The sequence below is a fragment of the Dermacentor albipictus genome, chromosome 6 (assembly GCF_038994185.2).
Source record: "Dermacentor albipictus isolate Rhodes 1998 colony chromosome 6, USDA_Dalb.pri_finalv2, whole genome shotgun sequence".
In the NCBI taxonomy this organism is placed as follows: Eukaryota; Metazoa; Arthropoda; class Arachnida; order Ixodida; family Ixodidae; genus Dermacentor; species Dermacentor albipictus.
The window spans coordinates 106,897,047-106,916,964 of record NC_091826.1 but is presented as its reverse complement, the minus strand read 5'-3'; the positions used below and the strand labels follow the sequence as shown (position 1 = coordinate 106,916,964).

The 19,918-nt window shown below is 42.1% G+C and overlaps 3 protein-coding genes across 9 annotated transcripts in view; all 3 read left to right on the top strand.

The window, feature by feature from the left end:
• Positions 1 to 13,493, top strand: part of LOC135904986 (zinc finger protein 90-like) — a 95,090-nt gene extending 81,597 nt beyond the window's left edge. For all 7 annotated transcript variants that reach the window (XR_011515366.1, XR_011515367.1, XR_011515365.1 and 4 more), the window contains 3 exons: positions 4,322 to 4,429; positions 7,276 to 7,365; positions 9,805 to 13,493. The gene's annotated coding sequence lies outside the window, so the exon portion shown is untranslated. The remainder of the gene's footprint in view (positions 1 to 4,321; positions 4,430 to 7,275; positions 7,366 to 9,804) is intronic.
• On the top strand, positions 474 to 10,565 carry LOC139046725 (protein snail-like). Its single transcript, XM_070521041.1, has 3 exons — positions 474 to 501; positions 7,276 to 7,365; positions 9,805 to 10,565. Exons 1-3 carry the CDS (start codon positions 474 to 476, stop codon positions 10,563 to 10,565), a joined length of 879 nt encoding a protein of 292 aa, XP_070377142.1.
• A 4,245-nt stretch (positions 13,494 to 17,738) lies between the features above and the next one.
• LOC135904990 (zinc finger and SCAN domain-containing protein 2-like) overlaps positions 17,739 to 19,918 on the top strand; it is a 40,210-nt gene continuing 38,030 nt past the window's right edge. The window contains exons 1-2 of the mRNA XM_065435985.1: positions 17,739 to 17,882; positions 18,482 to 18,619. Of these exons, the coding sequence (XP_065292057.1) occupies positions 18,526 to 18,619 (94 nt within the window). The 5' untranslated portion in view covers positions 17,739 to 17,882; positions 18,482 to 18,525. The remainder of the gene's footprint in view (positions 17,883 to 18,481; positions 18,620 to 19,918) is intronic.

Here is a 19,918-nt window from a genome sequence, read left to right as displayed (position 1 = left end):
AAATGAGTCTGTACCTATGTTCAAAATTCTGTGTCACCTCTGTGTCGTATCCTAAACAGCTTTGCTGGTCATCCACCTTCAGACAGTGGAATGGCTGATGATTTTCAACTCATTTCGGTTTAAAGATTGCTCACTGCATTGCTAACAATAGAGCTTTCTAAGCATGTCCAGCAAGGGAAAATGTTCATTTAACATGAATTTGAGACAGGCTTAGGGAAATAAGTCACTCTTTAGAGCACTGCTCTTAAGCGCCTGCTCCTGCATTGAGCATCGGCGTCCCTCGGTGTCCCTCGTAACTGAGCGAATGAGTGCAGCGAAGGATGAAAGAGCCAAGCACAAAGCGCAGCAGCGGATGAAATACGGAAATAGCAAAGAGAGTGCGAGGAGGAAAACTGAGGAGGAGGGTGCAGCAGTAAGTGGAAGAGGAGAGCATAGCAAAAGGTCAAGGAGGTAAGCGGAGTGCCATACGAGACATGCTCAATGGCGGCAACCAGGAGTGCGGCAAGTGCTGTGGAAACAAAGCGCTGGCGTTTGTTTTCGATCCTCTGTGCATGTGCTTTTCGCCAGTGCAACCACTACTAGAGAATGCACTCCACACATGCCATGTGTTTCCATGCTCACGCATTCTTCCTGAACAATGAGTGATGCAACCAGTGGAAACGCTCCGTGTGCCACTTCTGCTAAACGAGCTGCCCGAACAGAGGCTCAGCGCTGCCATCAAGAGGACCCTGTTCAGAATCAAATTGTTTGCCACAATATATCACAAATTTTGAACATCTAAGCAGCTGCGCTCAAAGTTAACATTAAACGGTATCGTAGTAGTCGGTGAATTTTTTTTGTGTGTGCATGCTTCATCTGACCGAATTTGCAACTGCAACCGACCTAATGGCACTGAGATTCAGGGCACGTTCCATGGCGAAACTTCATAGCTGCGCAAGGTAAAGCTGCAGATCATTGAATGCTGCTACCGCCTCCCTTGCCATCAAAATTCTTGGTTCTTTAACAGGCTTTTCACCACTGGTGCCTTTTCTTGGCATTAGTGTCCTTTCCACCATATATGAATTTGAAGACGTCGTTGGTGATCAGTTACAATTACATCATCATGTCGTCATCAACAGTGATGTATTCATCAGCCGTCGCACCCACTGCTGTGTTAAAACAAGCTGTGGACAAGTTATGTGATTCCTGGAACAGGGCAGTCACTAACACTCACTGACATTGCACGCTCATCAGGTGCATTGCTTGCACTGCCATTCGTGTTAGCGCCGAGTGAAGCTTTAGTGGCTTCTACAGAGGGCACTGGCAGCGCCATTCTAAATTTCTTCATTTTACAGGCACACTTGTTTTAGTGGTCCTCGTTGTTGAGGCTTTCACAATACATACGAAAAATAGGAATTTGGCCGCAACATAAGTAATCCTTCGTTATACACATCATTTTGTTGCAGAGGCATTTGACTCGATGGAAATTCTTTTATGCACTAGGTGAGCAGTTTAAACTAAGTCTAAATAGATTGGCCCATAATTTTTCTTCCTATTTATAGAGAGGTTATTAAAAAAGACACTGGAACAATTGTAGTCCGTGCTGCAGGTTCTCTGCTAGAATGATAAAACCTGCATGATCTCACCACAAGGCATCGTAACCTTAGCAATGGCAGCACTGGCAGGTTTTGCCTGTACAAATGGAAATGGCTGCATATTTAAGTCTCCCTGGGTAGCAGCAGCTGCCTCAGAACTGCTGAAATGTGCCTGGACTAATAGACGCACGTGTTAGAAAGTGCCTTTAGAAAGTGCAGCGCCTTCAGTTGCTTACAGTAGTCGAGAAAGCAGCTGCTTTACCATGTAGACAGGGGGAAAATGTACAGTCATCACCACCATCATCGCCTTACTTGTGTTAAACGATTACTAACATGAAAATGTTGTGTCTGTTATTTTTTCTTTCCTTTTTTAGGCAGTTGTCAACTATATTACTATAGTATTAAAGCCTAGGTTTTTTTAGAGCGTCACAAATAATAAATCACAGCACCTTTTATACCATCTTCTGAAAGTGTGTCCCAAGAGCTGTGTAGCTTAAGCCATAAGAAAGGAAAGCTGGCAGGCTGCCAGAAGTGGGTGTAGCAGTCACATCATATCACAAACAACTTAAGAGCTGGCCAGTCAGCTCCGTGTTATGGTTGAAGGCCATACACTGATTAGTCAAAAAGTTGCTGAATTGGCCCTTTCACTTGTTCGCTTCTATTTGAAACCCACAACAACCCACACAACATTCCTGTCGAATGTTGAATGAAGCTGGCTTTGGGCTGCATGATCTAAATGTGTGTGCATGTGCGCGTCAGTGGTATCTCGTACCACAAGACGCTGCAGCAGGTTTCGATGCTGTGATGGTTCTCCTTTGTCTTGTTTAAAGCCGTGCTGCAGTTTAGTGCATTTTGAACTAGGCGCAATAAAAGACAACATAATTATTTGTTGTGTTCTCGGGGAATTGAGGCTCCACAGCACAATTACTGGGCTGAGGCGTATCTAATAAAGCAATACTGACACGACAAATTTTCTGTCAGTACCTCTTTAATTGCAGGATAAAGTCCTTTCTCAGTAATCTCCGTTACACTCCGTCTCTCCAGTTACACTCAGTCTCCATTACACTCCGGCTGTGTACATCCTATGCCTGCACACTTTCTAATCCCACTACCTAATCCATCAGGCCCTTCCCCTTTGCACTCATTCTGTCGCTCTAACAGACCACCATGTAATGTCAGTGTCACTCTAACATGTCACTCAAACATGCATTGCATGACCTGTCTGTATCGATGCCTTAATCTCAACCAAAATGCCACCAAGTGTGTTGCACAGATCAATGAATAGGGCCGCAATAGCTTTAAAGTCTAGTTGCGTGCCTCTACTTTACAATTTCTTCTTTCTCTCCAAGGTATCCTGCCCTCTGTCCATTGTGTACTTCCAGAGGGTCGGAGGTGCTCATCACTTGTGTCTGCTGCTGGACTGTACAGTGACGGATGAAACGCAGTGAAAATATCCCTTGCGAAGCTTACTGAGAGCCAGCACCCCATTGTGCCTTGTACAGTCAAACCTCAACGAACATGGATATAAAGAAATATCAAATATAACAGTTGTTAGTTATAATGAATTATTTGATGTAACAAAGCAAATGAAAAATTGTCTCCCCTGTATTACAGTGTGACAAACACATGTTTATAGTGAATATCAGAAAGAATTAAGTTATTTTTAATGCCAAATGTGGCTTTGTTGTAAAGAGGCGAAACTGCACAGTTTCTGAACTGCGGTGGTCCATCAGTATTTTTCTTATACTTGTATTTTTAGTTGCTACAGAGGACTCTTTATGGGCTCATCTGTGACAGAATCACTGAAGGAAAATGTGTGCATGTGTTCTTGTTTTGATATTTGAATCTTGTAAGTATCAGATATATTACTCATGGGCAAAGTTGTGTATCAAATAAGCAAGTAAGATGGTATATAGTTGGTTACAGGTATTATGGAGCATAATATTATGGTGAAAATTTAGGCAGGACTGAGAAAAATACACAGGAAAACTGCCAAAGTCAGCTTGTGTCTGTTGTGTCTCACTTTTTTTGTGCGTTTCTCACTCTGTCCTGCCTGAATTTGTTCCTAAAGCCCTGTTTTGTAGTATTTGCATCAACTGTTTTTGAGGCAGATATCTTTTCCTTTTGTCACTTGCCTTCACATGTTAGAATGTGCTGTTTCTATTGAGAATGGCCTCATAGTGGAAGAGAGGATAATAAACGACCAAGAAAGATACAAATTATGGTTCCAGACTTATTTTCTTTTTACATTTTATTTTTATTTTTGTTTTTGCCTTTTGGGTCATTATTTGTTTGCATGTTTAGGGTTCTTAGTCAATACGTCAAGCTGCGACTTTGTTTCTCCATTCTGTGTATATCTGGTAGATCTACCAATGTTTAGTGCATACAGCTTGTTATGGTAAGCTTGAAACTGAGTCTTTTTATTTTTTTGTTTGTTTGGCAGTCTTGTGGCAGATTATTTTAGCTCAGGTTGGCCATGAGCTACTATGGTTCGGTGGCCAGTAGATTCAGATGTGTGATGCCTTTAGCGTAATAACTATGCAATATCTTGCGACTTAAAAGTATGGACTTTGATGTTAGATCAAATGACACTGACACATAGCTTTATGTTTCTTTGATATGTGACACACTGTTTCTTGGTTGCAATTTTGAGCAAATGACTCTAGCCTTTGTAGGATTGCCTGTTATGTATGAAGTGTATTATATTAATTCATCAGTGGTGATAGCATTTCCTGACAACTATGTAGGACCCCAGGACATACAGGTGCCACTAGAAAGCCCAAGAAATACTGCTGGCAGGTTCAGTCCAGAGATTCTTCCAAGCAGAGACCCTGAAGTTCACGCTGAGCAAATAGGTACTGTAGCCTTCTTCATCAATGTCAAGTTCTTTTCACTCATGTTGTTGAAATTAGGCTCTTATGCACATTTGTGATGCACTCTGTGGTGACTCGGAAATTCGCAGCTGCCAGGTGATGGGAATCAGTGTTTGATGCCCTCCTTTCGCCAATGGCCGTGCAGACAGTGAGACGGGGGCCATAAATCATTAAATGTAACAAGCTTTCAAATGTGCCAAACAACTGCAGAGCATAGGCTCTCATGCTCATTATATTTACAACATGGGTAACGATAGCAAAAATTTCAAGAACACAGAAACAAATCGACAAAGCCTTCAGGGAAAGCTTGCTTTAATGATTACAACTTTCAATATCTAGACACAACGTGCTTAAATTTACATTTCACAATGACTCCAAAGAAATTGGCATGTTTGCTGGGCCAATGGCTAGCTCTTGCTCTGGTTTCACAGTAAGGCCGCTCAAGGTGTAATCCACAGCCATTTCTGGACCTTGAGCCATGTCAGTCTTCTCAACCATCTCCCTACTGTAAAAGGGCTGAGCTCGTCTACACTGTTTGTATCGCTTTTTCCGAAGATAAGCTGGGCTCGTCTTTGCTGAATCACTCCTGTGGGGCTGCAATCAAGCTACCCCAATTAAAAAACTGTATTAATTTTTTTTATTTTTTGATCATTTCTGGCCAGTAAACGCTCCAGAAAAAGCATTGACACATGCATGCAGTCACAAAGCAATTTGAATGATGATGGCTTCTGAGAACTTCTACTGCAGCAGTTCGAATAAAACTTGCTCCTTGTCTACTGATCTCAGCAAAATAGACCGCCTTCTCAGGCAATACTTCCCAAGAGAGTGGCTTGTTGGGCTAGTTGGTGCATGGTTATACTAGGAGAATGCCAGCAAACTTCCAAGTAGAAAAAATCGAGAAGCAGACAAACAAAGCGACAGGAAGGTAGGTGACTGGACCATCCACCTTCCTGTCGCTTAATATCTGCTTCTCGATTTTGTCTATGTCTGCTTCTCGATTTTTTCTACTTTCAAGTTTGCTGGCATTCTACTAGTACTTCCCAAGTGCTAGCTGTATGCTTGTTACTTACAAGAAAGGAAGTTATGGAGTTTAGTGCACAAATCAAAGTTGTGCTTTTTACTATTCTGAAGCCACAGAGCGGCTTATAAGGGATGTCATAATTCAGGGCCCAGGTTACTTTGGACTGTTGGGGGTGCACCTAAATCTAAGTAATGAGCATTTTTGCATTCTGTCACTATCAGAATGCAGCCTCTGTGACTGGGAATTAAAGTCGTGACATCATAGTCAGAAGCAGGTTGACTTAACCAGTGGGCCAACATGGGCATCAATACAGCTGAAAGTAATAGGGAGTTACCACATGAAAGATAAATGCTACATTGACAGTTTAAGACTGCTTGCTGTTGGAGGCCGCCATGTCTGTCACCAGTGGGAAAATTAAAGAAAAAAAAGCTTGCATTGCACAGTGTTCCCATATGTCTTCTTAGACATGTGAATATGCTGGCAGAAGACCATGCATAAATTCTTCGTTAACCCTTTAAGAGGAGGCTTTAGCTCGGACCCAACTCCGACGTGGCCTATTCAAATACATGTAAAACACAAAAACATTTTTCTGATATAACCCCTGGGCTGATTTTAATGATATTTGATGCATTTAAGAGAGAAAGTTAAATTCTAGTGACTGTTGAAATTGGAATTTCGATTTAGGGCCTTAATTTTGTTAGAACAAGTTTCAAAAATCCGAAAGTTTGAAAAAAAATAGAAGCAAGAAGTTTACAGATTCATATCTGCATCAAGAACAGATACTGCAGTTCTGTAAACGGCATCCATTAGACCATTGAAAGCGGACAAATTCGATACGTCATTTTATATCTTATGTGAATTCATTACGTTGTTTACAAGGGTTCTGCAAAAGCTGTATTTCTACATTACTAAGTTTTTGAAATTCATGTATAACATATGAATTTTGTCTGCTTTAACTGTACTATTAGATGGAATTCACAGAATTGTATTATCATTTTTCGTTGCCGAGTTAGAGTCATAAACTTGATAGTTCCGTTTCCTGAAAATTTTCGATTTTAGTCAATTTTTAATAAAAAAGTGACGACCTAAACCAAAAATTGGAAACCAACAGTCACTAGATCTTACTTTTTCTTTTAAATGCGACAAACCTCGTCCTGTTTGATGCTGTGGTTGCCGAGAAAAACGAATTCTCCTTTTACATGTATTTAGATCGGAGCCCCCAAGCTAACACTTCCTCTTAAGAACAAGACATAAATATTTCAAAAAGAAAAAAATTATTTTCCAATTAAATGGACGAAATGTACTGAAAGGCAGCATAAATGAGGAAAACAAAAAATATTTAGCAAAAAGTTTTTGAGCACTAGGGTGGCAATGTCAGGTAGAAAATTGGTAGTGGACTTCACCCAAGACATCTAAAGATTTATTTTGAATGTGTACATACAGCTCTCAGTGCATGGAAACCTTAGGTATACATGGCATTTGCTTTACGTTATGTGAGTGATACCACTGCAGCAGAAAGTCTTGCATCGATCGGTGTCTCCTCTGACCAGGTTTTCAAAAGCAAGCGAGTTGCGTGTCAAGCTTCTTCTTCTATGTCTCGAGTCCCTGCTCTAAACCAACAAATGGCACTTGCTGCTTGTCATTTAGTGTTGGCTGAAGACATTTAGGCAGGAACTTTGTACTCAATACTGAAACTCACCTAGAAAAAAATTTTTTCTGGTGTGTTGCCTGTAGGTAACACTCGTCCATAAAGTTGAATAGCTTTTTGACTATGGGAGTCTACATCTGTCCCCTTTCTTTTCCCCAGTCTTGATCACTGTGAAGCGAGAGCCTCCGTCATTTGAAACAAGTGACAATGACCCTGATGTGAAAGTATCACAGCCTGGACAGCCTAATGGTGAGCATGAGATAAAAAGAAATGTGAGGGCTTATTACTTTGCGAGCAATCAATTAGCTTGTGATTTGGTTTTGCGTAGACTTCAACACTTAGAGGTGTCCCCTGCAACATGCCTGAGAAAACTTGTTAGGTGGAACTGATAGCGTTATCACAGTGCAGTGATATTGTGTGCATCTTGCAATGGATGTGACGTAAATATGCATCACTACGATTATTAGTCATTAATGTAATGTGTAGTTTATGTTCGTGTGATATCATGGGTACCGCTAAAAAACTTAGACATTACATAGTACAGCCACTCTAATAATCACTTAATCATCACGATAGCAACTTGGAAGACATTGTAACCACAGAAACAGTACCATCAACACATTGAGCCCACGGCACTTCAACTTCCACCTCATGGAAGCTGTTATAACAATAGAAAATGATGCAATAAACAAGTTGAGGTTTGGCTACCATGGCATACTAACTTCTGCTATAAACGAGAAGAAAGGGGTTTACCAAGGGGCCCAATTTTTATTAGTCATCTCATAAGAAGCCAACAAACACTGACAACATAGGGGAAATTACTTGTGTTTAATAAATGAAATGAAGAAAAGATAAATTAATGGAAATGAAAGTGTATGAAAAAACAACTTGCCACATGTGGGGAATGATCCCACTTGTTTAAAAAGCGGGTTTTGGATGATTTATTTCTTCATACACGAAAACAACGCTAGTTTTTGCGAAAAAGAAAAAAAAAAGAACTTCTGTTTTTCTATTTTCTTCGCTAAAGTATGCTAAGAGCCAGCTCTTTGCCCATGTCGCTTCAACTTGGCACAGAATGCCTTGGACCATGTAATGCATAACGTCCACGTGTGCTTAAAGGCACGCCTTCGGCCCTTTGATAAGCGGGCCCGAGTCCAGCCTGGGCCCGTGGCTTCAAGCCCGAGCCAAGCCAGGGCCTGCGTCTTCAAGCCCGGGGCCATCCCAGGCCCACCGAAGAATGCTTCGGATGGCCAAGCCCGGCCCAGGCCCGGGCTGACCCGAAATCCCAGGCCCGTGCAGTGCTCTAGTGTGACCCACCGGCCATGTCCATGCTGTCAAGCTGAATCGGTGGAATTGTTCACGACAAAGAGCTGCGAAAGCGTTTTATACTGAAATGCATCTATCAGGCTTCTCATGCACATTAAAGAACTGTGGGTGGTCAAAATTGATTTGTAGTCCTCCACTACAGGTGTTTCTCATAGCCCAATATGTGGCCCCAGGAAGTTAAAGCTTGCAATTCATTATTTTGAAGTGAGAACTGCAGCGAACCTCTGTGAGGTTGCCCCAGAGATTTGAGGCTGGCGACGAAAATGTGCCAGCCTGAACTCGTGCAGGAGTATTGGCCTAAAAACATGTGAATTGAACAGACACACTGTATTGCTGGTATTCAGGGGCTGCTTCGAGGGGACCCACTGCGTGTCAGCACCTTTGCCTTACCTAGGAGATTCCTGGATGCATTGCAGCTGAGGAGTCATTTCTGTAGAGACCAGTGGCGAAGTTCGAATATTTAAGATGTGGAAGAAAAGCCAAGTCTTTCTAGTTCACTACCTGGAGGCTGAACTTCCACGAACGAATGTCACTTACGCTTATTTACTTCTCGCAAGGATATTGCTCGGTCGCACCTGCAAATGTTCGCAGAAACAAACACCACACAAAACAGTATAAGGCTTATTGCGTGTTATACTTGCCAGCTATCACATCACTGCTTCTAGTTATCTGTGAAACCAAATTTTCTACACATTTTGCATGCATATAATGTCCAAAAAATCGGATGAGACACTATAGAGGGTCTCAAATTTTAGTCACTGTCATGCATTGATTCAGCAAAAAAAATTTGCCTAGACGTGAAGCTGTTGGATTAATCAAGCAGGTGTTAGATTAATCAAACAGGTAATACATTTTTCTTGGGCTTGTCTCAGCTACAAGCTATGTCAATGGCAGTGTGACTAGCTCACTGAAACTAAAATTTTCAATTGTGCAGGTTATGTTTGCTTATTTTGAATATGTCGATAGTTACAAATACTAAAATTCCAACGGCAGCGAATACTGGATAGCATAATATTAAATCAGATATTTGTAAATACTGGATATTCACACAAGCCTACGCTTATGTATGGGTTACTTGGCTCAGAGATGGCCTTGTGGCCATGGAGATTACACGCTATGACTGGTTATCTACTTTGCAAGCATGCATTATGTGGCGAGATGGTGCTATCTTTTTTTCTCTTCTTCTCGGCAGGAAGCCCCGTGGCTTTCACAGACTTTGCAGACACTCGTGGCTTTAACTGAACTACCGAGTTCTAAATGATATTGCTGAACTTTTGCTTGGAATCTGTGACCATGACATGTCTTCCACCAAAATTGAATGTGCCAGTGAGGTTTCTTGACTCAGCTGTTAAACTTTTCCAGCAACCACCGCCCTCAGGTCAGCAAAACAAGAACACATTACGGATGCATGGCAAATGGAAACGAGTGACCAGGGTTATATCTACATGTGCCACCTCTGTCCAGAACGCATTTGTTCACTGGAAGAGCTGCAGCTTCACTTGCAAAGTCATTACCTCTGCCAGAACATGGTGCCTGCTGCAGAGATCTCGGATGCATCTCATGAAGAGTTTCTGCTCGAAACCAGGCTAGGGGTAGTCGAGCAAGGTGTGGTCCTCCCCGAGGTGCAGCATATAGCATCTGGAAGTTGCAGTGGAGAGTCCATCGAGCCTGTTCCAATGGAACAGCATGCTGTTACTGGAACACTAAGCGATGAGTTCAGCATTGACAGCTCCACAGCCTGGAATATTGAGTGCAGCTGCCACCAGTGTCAGGCTAAGTTTCCTTCAACGGAGTCGCTGCAGGCACACCTCTGCGCTGAAGGCCAGTCATGCCACTTGCCCAAGAGTAGTCTGTGCCCTACTACGTTTAGCGAGCAAAGCCCTTTGGCAGTCCACATGAGAAGTCACTGTGACCAATCGTCCGACTACAAGTGCCCCGTCTGTCCTGTGGTGTGTTCGTGCGTGGAAGCGCCGACGGTGCGCCCCAAGCGTCATCTCAAGGGCCGCAAGAAAGAGTGGATGCTTGACATTCCTAGATGCCTCTTTCAGTGCCATCTGTGTCCCAAGACATTTGACACTAGGAAGGAACTGCGTGAGCACAAATCGGATCATGCCCGAGTGTAGTGAATGTGCTGCTTGGGTGTGACTGTGATCTGTTGTCGTACCTTCGAAGTGCCTGTTGTCGTGCCCTCTGGCACCTCTTCTTCAAAACTGAGGACACGCTTGAGTGACTACAATACCTTTCCATGAATCTATTCCTGCAGATGTCCTGCGAAATGTCATAATAATAGCGTAACACATAGCTTGTTATGTGTTTGGTGCGCAAGGTAAAGCATTTGTCCAAATTTGGGTAACAATCTTCTATGCCATAGTCTCTTATAGCTCCTGGAGCTTGACATGCTGGATTGCCTACAGAGTTGGGACTGATTACTTGCACCAGGAAGTTCTGTGTTATTGACAAGCAGCATAAGCAGAGTCTAAAAGAATAGCAATTTTGTTACTTTTTAACCAGTAAGTTGTTTATTATCATTTCAATTCTAAAGTTAACATTGATGTATGCTTGAGAATTTTGCTGAGTTGTACATCACTCAGTTTCTCTTATTTGATGGCTTCACTGCAAGTGTCATTTTCTTGATGCACTCCTTCTGCATTATAGGTGAACAGTACCTTCAATTACATAAACTGCAAAAATGTTTTATCATTTACCCATCATCTTCATTCATTGTGCCCTGATGGCCAACTGAAATAAAATATTGAGCCACTCAGAAAGCTCAGTTACTGTAGATATGGAGGAGCCTTCATGCATAATTTGATATACGAGCAGAAGCGTTATGAAAAGCTCACAAAAATAGCCATTTTTGATACCAAAATTTAAAAAAATGCTGCCAGGGGGGGCTCTCCAGAAGTGAGGCACCACACCGTGGCATTGCCATGAGTTCCGTTGTGGTATACACTACTCATTTATAACAAATTTGTTTTGTAATTGGCCTCTAAAAGTCAACTGCAAGAAGTCTCAGATGCTATAAAACGCCTAGCTTCAGTTAGTACAGATACAGAGCAGCTTCTCTGCAAAATTTTATGTTCGAATCGTAAATCAAGGAATCACTAAAAGCTTTCAGAAATGGGTTTTTCTGATACCGATACAGAAGAGAAATCAATATTAAAGAGGCACTGTTACTGCTCGCAAGGAGAGATGCCTGACCCAGAGCAGTACTCTGAAAGATCTCTGAGGCAGCATGCTGGGATTGGAGTCATGTTCAATAACCACCAGGTGCACCAGGTGTCTGCTTAGGTGCCACCTTAAGGCTGCTAATTAGAAAGATAGACAACAACAGTCCTGTAGCTTTGCCAATGTTGCCTCAATTGGAGGTGCTACTCATTTGTAAGCAATTAAACCAGAGTGATATTTTGTTGCAGGTAACCTTTAAAGGCCTCCTTCCAGATTTTTAAGATGTTTTGTTGACTCTTTAGTCTTGGCCAGAGGTTGCCAGGGGATTTAGCGCAGCTTTAATAGATAGACACTTTGTAAGGGTGGCCCTTTTAGACTGAGAGCTCACTTATGATTTCGTTTTGTTGGCTTTTGCAGCCATCATGTGTTGAGGTGACAGGCGGAAAAGTATGACATTTAGAGCATGAGTTATAACAAACAAGTTTTTTCATTCATTTTGGGTGTTGGCAGGTGTTGTCCAGCGCAAGATGGTGTCGCTGCTACACCATCAGGAACAGTGTGATGTGCATTTGCTTGGCACCACAGCTCCGTTCACCGTTCACAGTTTCCAGATAACTATAACCAATACTGGATGTGTTTTGCCTAACAAAAGACCAGAAAATAGCACAGAGGATGGTCTCCTAATCAAGGCAACAAGCAAGTAACTGCGCAAATTACCTCACAAGCCATTTGCCAACGAAGAGAAAATGTCTTGGTAAACTCAAATGGTAATAATAATAACAATAAGCTTTTCTAATGTCTAAAGGAGGGTTTATTGTTAATGCATGTTTACAGAACAGTCTTAGGCTTTAAGTGTGATGTGTTGGGTGGCAAGTCCTGGTTCTGCCATTCTCAAAATTATGCCAAATCTTGCAATTTATAGAAATTAAGAAAATTTGCCGTGTGTCCACGTTGGCCTGTGCCTGCACCAAAAATGTGTTGAACATGTTTTGTTTGTGGTTCAGCCTTACTAGTTTCTCTGCCTCCTTAAAATGGACTGTGATGTTCAGTGATGGAGTTTGAGCATACATTAAGCCTGCACTACAGTTGCAGTTTTATTAGATCTGCTACAGCAAATTGTAGCCTGGAGCAATTAGCTTCATCTATAATGACTTCCTATGAGACCTCGATAAGTGTAATGGGGCTGTAGCTATGACTAGGTTCCAAATGGAGTGTGCTAGCTATTTATGACACTTTTACTCAACTTAGGAGCCTCTTTTGAGAAAGTAGGCTGGGCATGCTAGTCATTTCTAGCCAGCAGAATGTTATTTCAATATGTGTTGCGTCAGAAGTGATGTTTGTATCTGCCTGTCATTTTGGCATTGAAAGTACCGAATGTTGCGCTTATTAAATTAGGGAGGCAGGTATGCCAAACAGCGGCATGCCATGCTACCGCCACCTCTTATTTCCGGGGCATAATGGGTAGTCCCGCTTTTGAGCATACGAAGTTGTGCTGCAGTTGACGCACATTTTGAATTTGATCTTGTTAAAATTTTGTGATTACATTTGTTATTACACCTAAAGAATTGATGCCTTATGTCGTAGTGAGTGAGTTATCCATTAAAAAAAAAAGAAAACTAGCAAACATGTTGTGTCTGCATTCTAGATGTCACACTTGTGCACACTGAACCATGACTGCTGCAAAGGCGTGGTGCAGTTATGTCAGTTGTTTCCAGGAGAAATAATGGGTGCTGGTGACGACTCCAATTGTTATTATCTGGCTTGAGGCACACTGGCTGTATAGATAATCCGGTAAATATTGTTAAAAGATCCACAGGATTGCAAAAGATTCTGCACATTGTCCAGGCTTTTAAATGTGCTCTCACCCAAGGAATAAGGCTTCCTTCACATTTTAAGCACAATTCACCTTTCACAACACCATATATAACAATAAAAAGATTTGATGATAGCTGTCTTCCACATTATGCACTTTGAGTGTCTAAAATCATCCTATACTGTGAGATATGGTTACTGTCAGATATTTAGCATAAGTAACCCTGTTATAAACAGACTGCACTTTTTGACCTTAGTATAACATGGTCCAGAAGTGTGTGTGTAAAAATGATTAATTTCTAGTACAATAATGCTGATACTCCACCATACACCAAATATGGTAATGTTAGCTACTGCAGGGCAATACTGAAGCAGAAATATTAGAATTTGGGGCATTTCAGCATTGGCTTTGTGAGCCATTGTAATTCTCATGCCTTTCCGTGCCACAATGTTGTGGAGTTCCTAGAACTTGGAAAATATACCTCAGTACTTCTTTAATGCAGAGCTCACCACTACAGACTCTGCCAGCGCATGTATTGCTCCAGAATATTGTATTGTATTGCCCCGATTAATAAATCAAGCGATCATTCATGCTACTTAGTCTTTACTGCCCTTGTGGAATGACACATTACTTGGAAATAGCAGCTGGACAATAGGGTAAAGGAGTTAATGCAAACAAAAATAATGGGAAGGAAGCAGTGCAAGACCATGATGCCGTGATGTGGCTGTGATGATCCAAATGCTGGCGGAACACTGTACTAGGAACATTGCAGGGTGTGAGGAACATTACATGGCCGAGCTGGGTCTGGATGAATATGCCAAGCCTCCTGCGCATCCTACAACCTGCACTGTTGACTCCTCTGCTGGTATTCACCTGTGGCCAGTGGTCCAGTTTTGTGAAGTGCTGCGTTTGCTGGATGATTTCAACACCTGTTAGGGCATCAACGTATAAGTTGGAGCTCCTTGCAGACAAATTGTCATTTAGGATAGACACACACCTTTGGGATACTGATTATTTTCTTGTGCTTTTTTCATGCAGATCACTCGCTGCTATTAACACTTATCCCATGGTGTGTAGTGTTTCCAAACATTTTACAAAAACAGTTCGCTTTTCTCTTGCCCATTTCTGATGGGATGGGGTTAATGGCAACTGGGCATTGTAAAGGTTGTTATTTTATATCATTTTAAATCTGCACATGCCTGTCTATCTTACCAAGAGCTTTGCTACCTCTGATTGTGCTTTGTCCTTTCAAGTGCTGGCAATGAATATCAGTTTTCCTGTAGAAGGCTTGCTTCTGCCACCGCCTTCTCCCCAGCCAATGATGACTTGGTCACCTCTGTAAAGACAGGCATGATCTGTCATTCTGAAGTGACGCCAATCTGAGGCATCTTACCCACCCCCTTAATCTTTCAGTTGCTTTGATTTAGCATCATTCTCGAACTATGAAGTTTATTGGTCGTATGAGTAGCCAGGTGGACAAAAATAAAGCTTGCAAGATCTGCATTACATGATTTGCAAACTTCACATCCTACACAAAAAGTCTCAGCCAAGATATTGGCCAGCTTCATTTGCTGTTAATCAGACCCAGTATTTTGTAAAGTTTGACGTAATTTTTTATTGTAACTTCTAATCAAGCATCACACTGAGTGGCCAATTCCAGTGATGACACCGGCATGGTGGTATTAATGCAATGGCTGGCACACTGGAGAAAGGCAAAAAGAATAAAGAATAAATGGATTGTTATAGAAAATGCAGCCCCGGGTTGGTTGTACAGAGGGCTGAACAATTGCTCTACTATTTTGAGGCTTTGTGACTACAATGTTCATAAAGACTATATTGTGTCTTTGTATTAAAATGTCTCCTTTCTTTTTAGGGAATGGAGACTGCTCAACCTGTGCCTGCGGTGGGCTGGAGGTGGTCCCTACATTGACTTGTGTTGATGGACTATGTGTTTCATGACATGCAGTGAATATAGTTTTTTCGGGGCAGGGTGCAAGCAGGTCCATTGTACACTTGCTCAACTGTAGCATTTCACTAATACCTTTACATCAAGGTGTTTGGCTGTGCAGAGGACTCCTTGTCAACTTGGTAATCACTGAAACGAGATGTCTGTGTGCTTTTGTTTCGGTGTGTGCATCATGCATATCCACAGCATCATAGTAATTGTCAACTATATTTTTCATGGACCAAGTTTTGTATAAGTTGCTTTTGAAATGGTTTCTTCTTGCCTTTTTCTGTCGCTTGTGCATGCTCGTGCATGCTGTCCTTGGTGAGACTGGCCACTTGTTGTGACTGAGGAGGCATGACTGATGTCACTGAAGTTTGTTTGCACTTTGTAAAATTGCTTGTCTTGCAAGAAGGTAATTGTCCAAGCATGATGCAACAGCCGCAAGAGAGCTGAAACTTGAATCGGACAAACAAGAGAAGGGAAGCCTTGATGAAGAGAAGTTTCCTTGTCGTATTGTTGGTCCCGGGGAGATACTCTGTAGTAGTAGACATGACCATTTCGTCTGCTGTGGAAGTTCTGATTGGCTGTGGCATCTGGCTGCTGTGGACGCGCAGCTCAGCCAGTCAGAACTTAAGCAGCAAATGAAATGGACACATCCACTACGTGTACTCTTACAGAATACTTCCCCTTAGCTGAGGCTTCTCTTGTTTGCTGTCCACTTTACTTCAGTACTCTTTTATACTCTTTAGCAACCAACACTGTGGATACTGCAAAAGTGGTGTGGTCATCGAAGGCTCACTCAGCACATTTCGTAGTGAACTTTATTAAGTGATGCTTTCTGCGGAATAAGTACTGTGGAATCTCATTGATTCAAACGTGCTTAATTTGAACCTCCGATTTATTTCAACTGCTGCTGTGATCCTGTCGAAACTGTGTGTATTTGAATGAGCAAAAACGCCCGGTTATTCGAATGCATAAGCGTTTGCGACGGTTAATTCGAACATACTGTGCCCGCGAACATAATGTGCTCTCAGCAGCACGCCAACTTTTGCTGCGGTGCTTCGGACTCAGCAGTGCGACTTCGCACGGGATGCTGCTTGCAAACTTTGATGCAAGTATTGTGTTTTGGGGCGTATAACCTGCACCAAGAATTTTTAAAGTTTAGCAGTAAAGTCAAGGTGTGGGTCATATGCAAATTATACCGTACGGTGCGACTTCACAGCAGCGAAAATTTTGCCTAGCAGTGTGGCTTCACGGCAGCACAAGCTGCGCTGCCATGAAGCCACACTTGTGGTGCCGTGAAGCCACACTTTGGAACCCGTCATTCATATGTTCAGTGCGCATGCCCCACCTACTGCAGTGCCGCATGCAAGCCCTCCGTTCAATGAGCTTCCTTTAATTTGAACTTCATTTAATTGGAACAAGTTTTCGGGCCCAAATTATTGAGATTCGACATATTTTGTGTTACAACAACATGTGGACTTCACGTGTAATTCGTATGCCATTGTACCCACTGCGGTGGCTTGGAGACTACGTAGTTACACTGATAAGCATGAGGTCACAGGTTTGATTCCCAGCTGCAGTGGCCACGTTTTGATGGAGGCAAAATGCAAAAATGCCTATCTGCATTGATATAGGTGCACATTAAAGAACCCCAGTCAACCAAAATTAACAGTCTCCTACTATGGCATACCTCACAAATGTAATGTGGTTTTGCCATGTAATATCCCAGAATTAATTTTTTTTTCAGTACACCTTTGTGCTTCTAGTATGCTGCATGCAATGTCTTGGCCACGAGCATAACCGTGCACTGTTGCTACTGGTTGCAGGAGCATGCCACACTGCTTGTTCGGCGGTAAACAGCTACAGATATGTGATGCCTTCCATGTAATAGTTGCATCTTATTTTGCAACATGGAAGTATATGACTTAATGTTACATTGAATTACATGATGCATACATTTATCTTTCATTCATATGTGCTGCACCATTTCTCGACCAAGAATGCAAGCATGAGACAAGTCTGTCTAGCCTTCGTAGCGTTGCCTGCTATGTATAAAACACTTACCGTACCATGGTATTTATACTTACCATAGTATTTACTTCCCATACCTTACCATAGTATTTCAGTGGCTTTGGCATTGCTTTAGGAGTACAAAGTAGCATGTTTAGTTTCAGCCATTGGCACATTCTGATGGAGGCAAAATGCAAAATTGATTGTGTGCCGTGCACTGGATGTGTGTTAAAGAACTCTGGGTGGTCAAAATTAAGGTCTCCTACTTTAGTGTGCCTTATAAGTAGATTGTGGTTTTGGTATGTAAAGGCCCAGAATTTAATTATAATGTATAAAACTGAGTATATTCATCGTCAAAGGGTGAAAACCCCTTTTTTGATGATTGTGTAGGAACCCAAGGCAAAAACCTGCAGCTAGAAAGCTCAAGAAATGCTGCTGGCAGCCGCAGTGCAGAGGAGCTTCAGAACAGATATCCTACAGCCCACTGCAAGAAAACAGGTGTTGCAACCTCATTTGCTACTAGCAACTTCTTGTTGATTTAGTATAGCTTTTGAATTTGTCACCTTGACGTGTGTGTGTGTGTGTTTTTTTTTGTCATAAGTGGTAGTGTCTCAGAAGTTTGTGTCAAATGCCAGGTAACGAAAGTCAAGTTGTTTGTAGTGGATGTCCAATGTCTGTTCTTTCTTATAATAAAATAGCACCCCTTTCCCACTTTAGCCAATGTTGTTATAAAAAGACTGCCAAGTTCAGAAAAAAAAATGCTATGTTTAAGGCTTCACAATCTGTCCAAACAGCTGCTTTTGCAGCTTTTTTCTCTGTGAAAGAAGAGCCACTGTGATATGCAGACGACAAAGCCAGGGACCTTATAGATGAGCCCTCTACAGCCATTTTTCTCCCCTCATGTGTGAGCATAAGGAGAAGGGAAAGGAAGGGCAAAGAAAGCTTTGCTTAAAAAAAAATTGCAGTGTTCGCTGTTTCAAATGACTTCTTTGATGTGTAACTATAAAGGCAGGCAACATGTAGAAAGCACCAAATAGATGCTCTTTTAATAGCATGTTCAGTGTGTGAGGGTATCTCGCTCTCTTTCTTTTCTGCAGTCTTCATCACTGTCAAAAAAGAGCTCTCATCACTTGAAGCAACAATGCAAGACGAGAGAACATTACAAAACGTGGGCCCGGGTGTAAAGCCTTCACAGCAAAACACTGCCGAGACATCACATTCCAAACGGACTAACGGTGAGCATGTGAAGGAAGAAAAAAAAAAGCCCTCGTGTCTTTGACTAATTAATTCAAAGCTTCTGATCTTGCTGTGGTATTGGGCTGCCAAGCATGAGGCCATGGGATTGAATCCCGGCCACGGCAACCGCGCTTCGATGGGGGTGAAATACAAAAACACTTGTGTACTTAGATTTAGGTGCATGTTAAAGAACCTCAGGTGGCTGAAATTTTCCAGAGTCTCACACTACGGCATGCCTCATAATCAAATTGTAGTTTTGGCATGTAAAGCCCCATAATTTAATTTCAATTTTTTCTGATCTTGTTTGAAGTAGGCTCTGCCTTTGCACATCAGAAAGCTTATAGTGCATGATATGCTGCTGAATTTGTTTCTTCTAGTTTAAACGAAATCTTGCAGGCCTTTCATGGAAGGATTGCACTGTTGCACAGTTTACTGGGGTATCATGATTTGGCTTTAGTGAACCTTGAAAGGAGTTCTTTATTGCCGTGCAGACGTACTGTCATTGTACTTTTGAGTGTGAACAGGCGCGTGGAAATTGTTTATTTGCTAAAGGCTTCGCCATTTTGAACCCATGCCAAGCTTTGTATACGAATTCCTTTTGTTTTGCTGCTCGCCTAGCTTGTTTGTGGTTTTAGGAACAGGACTGCAGCGTTCAGGTTGCACATACGCAGTAAAACTTTCTTTTTTAATTTCACGGGACGGAAAAACATGTTTGAATTAACCAAATGTTGAATTATCGAGGTTATCAAGAAAACAACAAACAAAGTCTTACTATGTCGACACTCTTTTATTTCCTTAATCCAATCGGCAAATCGCATTTCTATATTATGAAAAAGCAGTTCAGAAGCTGCAATTTTTGTCATCTCATGACTGATTAGTGCTCACAGCAGTGAAGGCCTCGCGGCTTCCTTTGTGGTGCGGCCGCGGAGCGAATCTCCATCCGAGACACGTTTTTCACTATCGCGCACACATCCTGATCATTTTTTTCACCTGTGAGCTGCTTGCCAACAGATCGTTCATCCATGGTGATGTAGCTGGTGCTCTTCACACTTGACAGCATCTCCCATGTCTGTGACATCGCATGCACAACCATTGCACTGAGTCAAAATTAAACTACTGTTTGCTGTAACTGCTGTGGGCCAAACCGTTGCCACCGTCATACATGACGACCATGAAGTTCTGAAGGTACACGACCAACATGCGCATACTGAGTCAAAACGAAACTACTGTTTGCTGCAACTATTCCGTACGAAACCGCGACCGCCATTGACACGATCATGGACGGCGAGCATGACATT

Excerpts from the sequence above, each read along its gene's own strand:
- LOC139046725 (XM_070521041.1), top strand. The coding sequence starts at position 474 with ATGCTCAATGGCGGCAACCAGGAGTGCG. Across the intron at positions 502-7,275 it reads TGGCGGCAACCAGGAGTGCG|TCTTGATCACTGTGAAGCGA; the intron begins GCAAGTGCTGTG and ends TCTTTTCCCCAG. Across the intron at positions 7,366-9,804 it reads ACAGCCTGGACAGCCTAATG|CAACCACCGCCCTCAGGTCA; the intron begins GTGAGCATGAGA and ends AAACTTTTCCAG.